Source organism: Bactrocera tryoni, unplaced genomic scaffold (assembly GCF_016617805.1).
Source record: "Bactrocera tryoni isolate S06 unplaced genomic scaffold, CSIRO_BtryS06_freeze2 scaffold_7, whole genome shotgun sequence".
Lineage (NCBI taxonomy): Eukaryota > Metazoa > Arthropoda > Insecta > Diptera > Tephritidae > Bactrocera > Bactrocera tryoni.
In genome coordinates, this window is record NW_024396366.1 from 7589423 (window position 1) to 7597456 (window position 8034).

Below are 8034 nucleotides of genomic sequence, written 5' to 3' on the forward strand. Positions count from 1 at the left end.
AACTGTAGCAACTGAAAACTCTTTTAGGTAAATAAGAGTTTTAATTTCCGATAAAATTAATAAAATCCGCGTTTATAGTTGTTATAACTCGCTGTTGTATTTACTTGCGGATGGCGTTTATGTTTATTATTATTTTTATTTTTTTTTTTTAATGTATTGCGAGTATCTTTTATCTTCCGGATTTATTGGTATGTCCTCGTACGTGTGTGATGGAATGGGCCAATAGCCTTTGTACATAAGTGTGTATGTGCGTGTTTATGTGCATGTACTTATGCTTTAGTGTTATGTCCACTTCTCTTGTTCTTTTTCACAAAGAGAGAGGACAAATTTTATTAAAATCTGTTTGCTATTACGACTTTGAATATATGTATGTTCATAAGCAAGTTAACCAGCGTTATCAACCCTACTGTTTTATTAGTAGATTTGCTGTCTTCACATTGATGACCATGTTTTCTGTTTCATTCCTATTTTCTACTGTTTTTCGCGTTCAGCGCCACCTAATACACTACTATGCAAACATTTTTTGATAACCACTACGCAATAAAACGCAATGACAAACCACTACGTAATAAAATGCATTGACACTAGATGGCAGTATCTTCTTTATATTTTTATGCACGGGGAAATCCCTATTTATGAATAACAGCTACACCGACCGTGTAGCCTACAAGCCTATTGTATTGCGTAGGTATTGTTTTATAGTCACAAGTCACAACACCTTGAACAGTTTCTTTGAATTGCGGCGTCTATTTTGAAAAAATAATAATTACAAATTTTTTGATAAAATGAGTAGTGATTCATCGACTGAAAAAAGTCCTCCTAAGAAGAAAAATGTATGGTTTTCGTGGTTAAAAGATGATAGGTACAAAGGCTGGTTAAAGAAAAGCACTAAAGGTGAGACTTATTTCTTTTGTTCTGCGTGTAATTGCGACAGAAAATGTGGTATACACGAACTGCTACGACACAAAGATTCAACCAAACACGCGAAGAATAGTTTGAAGTTACAAAAACAACAAAAACTGACATCAATGTTTACCTCAGCTTCCAACTCACAAGATACAAAAATTGCAGCTAAAGCGGGTGAAGTAAAAATGGCCTGCTTTATAGCTGAGCATAATCTGTCTTTTAACATAGCATCTCATTTGAATAAATTGATTTGCGCTGTATGTCCAGATTCGAAAATTGCCGTATAATTATCTGTAAGCCGCACAAAAGCTAGAGCTATTGTTGACGAAAGCACAGATAAATCTACGATAAAACATTTAGCGCTTGTCGCTAGAATAGTAAAATTAGATTTCAGCGTTGGAGATAGATTTCTGACTTTAATACCAATCGTAGATGGTACAGCAACAGCGTTGTATGGCAAAACAGTAGAATATTTTGTTGAAAAAAATATTCCTTACAAATCAAACATGATAGGCTTTGCTTCTGATGGCGCTAACGTTATGTTTGGAGATAAACATTCATTGGTCACTTTGTTTAAAAATGACATACCTCACATTTTTACATTCTTTTAATCTATGCGTATCATACGCATGTGAGAAATTGCCAAGGGGCGTGGAAGATTTCTGTAGAGACGTATATAATCATGTACAAAATTCACCAAAACGTATTGGAGTTTTCAAAACATTTCAAGCATTCACAAATATTAAACCACACAAATTACTCCACCCTAGCCAAACCAGATGGTTGTCGCTTATTGAGGTAGTAAATAGGTTTCTGGAACAATTTCCAGCTATAAAATTGTATTTTCAAGCTGCAGTTCATGTAGATAGATTACTTTCTGCGCAATCAATTCTCTCCAAGGCTCTCGAACCGACAACTGAATTGTACCTGGAGTTTTTGAAATTTGCATTACCTATATTTACCGATCTCAATAAAGAAATGCAATCCGAGACTCCGAAATTATATTTACTATACGACAAAATACTGACCGCATATACAACGATCTTGGAATGCTTTGTACAAGCTGAATATTTGAATCTCACTGAACGAGAAAAAAATGAAGCACAAAATATTTTACACGCAAAAGAAACTAAAATATTAAACCTTGACTTCTCGAGTGAGCAGAAACATTTACCGATGCAACATATATACGTTGGTGGAATGGTGCCAAATTTGATCAGAAGAAAGAGAGAATTAGTAGAACTAGAGGAAGAACAGCTGAAAAATTTCTACTTAAAGTGTAAGGAGTTTTATATCGAGGCTGCAAAACAGATATTAAAAAGGTTTCCTTTTGACGACAAAGACCGTCAAGCATTAAAATGTCTGAAGATGCTAAATCCTAAAGCAATTCTGGATTCTGAAATAAAAAAGGAATTCCCTTCCTTTGCAGATTTACATTATATCTTCCCAAAGATTTGTCCAAATAATATAACGGAACTGTATAGAGAATGGCGAATGTTAAGAAATGTCGATTTTTCTTTCGACCAAAACAAAACTCCCGATATTATCGACTTTTGGAAACGTGTTCAAGAATTAAGAAATGGAGACGAATCTCAAACATTCCCTACATTGTGTGAATTGGTAAAGAAGCTTTTGTGCCTACCACATACCAGCGCGCCGTGGAAAGGTTATTTTCTGCTATAAATATTATAAAACCAAATTACGCAATAGAATATCGACTACAACTATTAAAGGAGTATTACACACTAAATCCGAAATAACTGATTGCTATTCATTCGAAGCCACAGAAAAGCACATGAAGAAATTCAACAAAAACATGTATAATTTTAAAAATAAAAATGAGTGTGAAAATATTGAAGATGAGGCAATTGAAAATGAAACTGAAAAATAATTTTACTTTGATTTTTGTTTTATGTTGCTGTGATTATAAATATATCAATTGATGTGAGTTCTAGTAACTAAGAAAGTTGTTTATTATTTAATTATATGAGCAAAATTATGAAATCTGCCTTTTTTTCTTTACCTACCGCTTTCTACTGTTTGTTTTAGGCGAGTTGTGGTTTTTTAGTTTTTTGAGGTTGGCAACACTGAAGTTAACAAAGCTCTAATAAGAAATCCGTAAAGCTTTAATTGAATTAATAAAAAAATAAACCAAGCTGAGTCAGCTTCAATTTATAAACATATCTTCAGAAATTCGAGTTCTTTCCAATATTGTCTGAACTGCGCAGTTAGTATTAAGTAAACAATATTGTAACCTATAAATAAGTGCATCATAAAATAAAGTACACACGTTTTATTAAATTCGCTAAGAAAGGGAGAGTTATTGTATCCCTACACGCGAGTTAATTTATGTGTGTTTCCCGAAACAGAATCAATCAAATATCCTGAACTAATGAGAAAAAAAAACACAAACAAAAATCGGCAAGTTCGAGTTAATTTACGCTTGTTCCCCGAAAAATCAATCAATCAATCGGACTAATTAGTAATTTTTCCAATATGTCATTAGAAAACGGGAACGAAGCAATTATCACGAGAATAATTGCAGCAACAAATGCTTCCCTTAAATTAGAAGTAGAGGAGTTGTGAAGACAATTATAGGGGTTAACAAATTCGGCTACGGTCACCGATTACCAAGCAGATTGATCCACAGATCAGGTGCTAGGAGTCGCTTGAGGTGATCAAGTCTCTACCAGAATTCTCTGGTAAACAAAATAAATACGTTAGTTGGAGGGAGTCTGCAGGTAATACGATGAGCCTATATGTGAGAGGCAGTCTTTGCCGCACTAACAATATTGCGAAATGAAATTACACATGACGCAAATGACCTATTGTCTAATCATGGGACAGTACTGAATTTTGACGCCATCTTAGCACGCTTATATTTTGCGTATGCTGATAAAGAGCCTGCTTATATAATCGAATAGGAAATGAGTATATTGCGGCAGGGTAGTAATACCATTATTGAGTATTACAATAAAGTTAATGAAAAATTAACTTTACTAATAAATAAGACGATTATGACATACGGATCGAACAGTGCTGTTACCAAAGTATTAAAACCACAAAAATCGCATTACAGTTTGGAAGAACTCAGAGTTCTTCGGCTCTTAATTACAATAGGCGGTATGACAGTTTTAATAATTTTAATAATAATTTGCGTTTCGCACAAAATCAAGTAACAAAGGTCTATAACAACAGGCCGACTCAATACATTCAGTCTCGACCTACTCCAATGGATGTTGATCCGAGTATTAGAATACAGAATCGGCAGCAAACGCCAATAAGTTATGAACAAGGAAACACACCCGAAAAAAGGCCACATAACAGCACACAACGGAATATGCAGCCGCCTAACAAAACACAACGAATTAATAATATCAAAGAGGACCGTTTTTTAGGTCAAAATTAACTCTACCATATATTTTCTTGTATGACAGAGTAGTGGGAAAAAATTTTAAAATACTGGTCGATACGGGGGCAACGAGCTGCTACATAAAAGCAGGAAACAGGCAAATTTTGTACGAAATTGAAAATTTGGAAGCAGATTTATTAATTGGTTACAAATTTTTAAGTAACCTAGGGGCTGTAATAGATTTTGAGAATGAGAAATTAATAATAAATGGTGATATAGAAGTGAATTTATTTAGCTTTGGAAGTGAACATGAACAACAGGACAGTAAAGAAGTTTTGAAAATAAAATTAGAGGAGACATAATTATGTACTTTGGGAGCAGAGAATTCTGAAGCACCAGCCGAAGTTAATTCCGACAACAAAAATAAAATTAGAGGAGATATAATTACTTTGGGAGCAGAGACTTCTGAAGCGCCAGCCGAAGTTCATACAGCAGAATAAAACAAAAAAATAATGGTAAAAAACCAAATAAGAATATAAAAATACGAAATTTATATTACTTGGGACTATAAAGTCCTAAGACGCCAGCCGAAGAAAGTACCGGCAATATTAAAAATAAAAAATACATTAAAATTGTGGAACAAAAAAGTTCTACAACACAAACCGAAGATTTTACAATATTTTATTTAAAAAATTTATTTTTTGACAAAAAGAGCCTAAAACCCCAGCCGAAGTTCTTACTGGCAAAATAAAAAAAAAATAATGGTGAAAACCAAATAAAAATATAAAACTGCAAAATTTAAACTACTTGGGACACGAAAATCCTAGGACGCCCGTCAAAGATAATACCGACAATAAAATAAAAAAAATATACCCCCAAAAAAAAGGAGGTACTAATATTTTAATAATAAATAATTTCAATATTACCAATGAAAACAGTTTCAAAGAATTTATTGAGCTTCATGCACATGTAAAAGAAAAAATTGTTCAAATGTATTCAGGCAATAATACAAGCTTCCCATTTCACCCTGGGGAAATAATATATGAAAAGATATGTAAAAGAAAAAATTGCTCAAATGTATTCAGGCAATAATACCCTGGAGAAACAATTTATGAAAAGATGTCAGAACAAAGAAATAAGCTGAATCCCAGATATAAACCACAGGTTGTAAAAGAGGATTTAGGAAATAAGGTTAGAATTAATCAGAGAAATAGAATAGTGCACAAGGATAATATAAAGTCCTAAACGCATAATTATTTACTTTTTCAGAAAATGATGACAATAATAATTTTAATATTGCTAACAACAGCAAAGGCAGATATTGTGGACTTTACGAGAGACAATTACGCATTAATACAGGACGAAAATGTAGGTTTATATCGGGTGATTTTTTAAGAGCTTGATAACTTTTTTTAAAAAAAAAACGCATAAAATTTGCAAAATCTCATCGGTTCTTTATTTGAAACGTTAGATTGGTTCATGACATTTACTTTTTGAAGATAATTTCATTTAAATGTTGACCGCGGCTGCGTCTTAGGTGGTCCATTCGGAAAGTCCAATTTTGGGCAACTTTTTCGAGCATTTCGGCCGGAATAGCCCGAATTTCTTCGGAAATGTTGTCTTCCAAAGCTGGAATAGTTGCTGGCTTATTTCTGTAGACTTTAGACTTGACGTAGCCCCACAAAAAATAGTCTAAAGGCGTTAAATCGCATGATCTTGGTGGCCAACTGCCCATGCATCCCGAAAATGCACTGTTTGGTGTGGTTTGTACGCTGGTGGAATCATTGGACCGTATTTTTCAAAGATGCTGTTGGACGCAACGTTACGGTGAATGGCGATCGCTATCGTTCGATGCTAACAAACTTTTTGTTGCCAAAAATGGAAGAACTGAACTTGGTTGACATGTGGTTTCAACAAGATGGCGCTACATGCCACACAGCTCGCGATTCTATGGCCATTTTGAGGGAAAACTTCGGAGAACAATTCATCTCAAGAAATGGACCCGTAAGTTGGCCACCAAGATCATGCGATTTAACGCCTTTAGACTATTTTTTGTGGGGCTACGTCAAGTCTAAAAGTCTACAGAAATAAGCCAGCAACTATTCCAGCTTTGGAAGACAACATTTCCGAAGAAATTCGGGCTATTCCGGCCGAAATGCTCGAAAAAGTTGCCCAAAATTGACTTTCCGAATGGATTCACCTAAGACGCAGTCGCGGTCAACATTTAAATGAAATTATCTTCAAAAAGTAAATGTCATGAACCAATCTAACGTTTCAAATAAAGAACCGATGAGATTTTGCAAATTTTATGCGTTTTTTTTTAAAAAAAAGTTATCAAGCTCTTAAAAAATCACCCGATATAATGACTATGGGGAAATGTTTCATATAACTAATTTAACATATCTTGAAGTGATAATAATATCAGATAAAAATTATTATTATGGTAACATGAGGTACAATAACTTAGAAGAAATTAGCAAAAATGATGTATTTGATATACAAAATTTAGAAGGGCAACCAGAAATAGAAATTATAGATACTAGACACAAAAGAGGAATAAACGAGTTAAGAACATTATGGAAATGGTTAGCAGGTTCACCAGACCATGATGATCTAGTGTTATTAAATAATAAATTGAATGAACTAACGGAAAACAATAATAAACAATTGACGACAAACTCAAAACTTTATAAAATCATTACTCAATTGACAGAAACAATAGAAAGTATACACAAGAAGGCAGATGTTGAACTAATAATAAAACGAAGAAATAAATTTTTAATGGTGGAATTGCTAAACCTCGTTAATACAATAACAATGGGGAAAACAGGAATTTTAAATCCGGCAATTTTGCATTTGAACGAAATTGAAAACATAACAAAAAATGAGAATGGAATACTGACATAATGGATATTTCCACATTTAAAATTTTACGAAATAAATATTTAATTTTTTACATATAATAAATACTCAAAAATTGTTTGGATTGTAAAATTTATGAAATAAGAGCAATTTCTCAAATAGATGGTAAGTTAATACTAATAAAAGAAATCGCAAGATGTAATGAAAAATACTTTAATGTAAAAAATTGCAAAAAAGAATTGGTACATTTAAAACTCAAACAAATATTGATGGCATATCTTATGAAAATACCGATTCAAAAATTTGAGAATATGTTTAAACTAGAGATTTAAATAATTTTGAAATTTTTAAACATATAAATCTGAGGATTATGGTTTAAAATTTGAAAATATAAATTTTATTAATTCAGTAGAAATTACATAAAATCACACCCTACACATTTAATTTTTATAATTATCACACTTATAATTATAGCAGTATATGTATGTAGTTTTTAAACTGTACAAATTAATTTTTAATTGTAAAATGGAAAAAAATTGAAATTCAAGAATGCAAGAAGAAATGTTCAATAAAGTTACTTTTGAAATTGATAGCTTGACACATCTAAGGACAGAATCGGGGGGATTCTCTTAAAGAAAGGGGGAGTTAACATTGCCCTTAACTCTAATAAGAAATCCGTAAAGCTTTAATTGAATTAATATGAAATAAACAAAGCTGAGTCAACTTTAATTTATAAACATATCTTAAGAAATTCGAGGTCTTTCCAATAAGGTCTGAACTGCGCAGTTAGTACTAAGTAAACAATACTGTAACCTATAAATAAGTGCATCATGAAATAAAGTACACTTTCGATTGTAGCCAAGAGGAAGATAGATCCTTTTTAAAAACGCTTTCCGCGTTACGATAAAGTTAAT

General features: G+C 32.6%; 1 protein-coding gene across 1 annotated transcript; it reads left to right on the plus strand.

Moving 5' to 3' along the window:
• Positions 1-915: 915 nt before the first annotated feature.
• Positions 916-3884, plus strand: LOC120781715. The gene has a single exon (XM_040113950.1). It carries the CDS (start codon positions 1432-1434, stop codon positions 2587-2589), a length of 1158 nt encoding a protein of 385 aa, XP_039969884.1. The 5' UTR covers positions 916-1431; the 3' UTR covers positions 2590-3884.
• The last annotated feature ends 4150 nt before the right edge of the window (positions 3885-8034 follow it).

Bases quoted from the DNA above. Each gene is read 5' to 3' on its own strand.
- LOC120781715 (XM_040113950.1), top strand. From the start codon at position 1,432: ATGGCGCTAACGTTATGTTTGGAGATAAACATTCATTGGTCACTTTGT.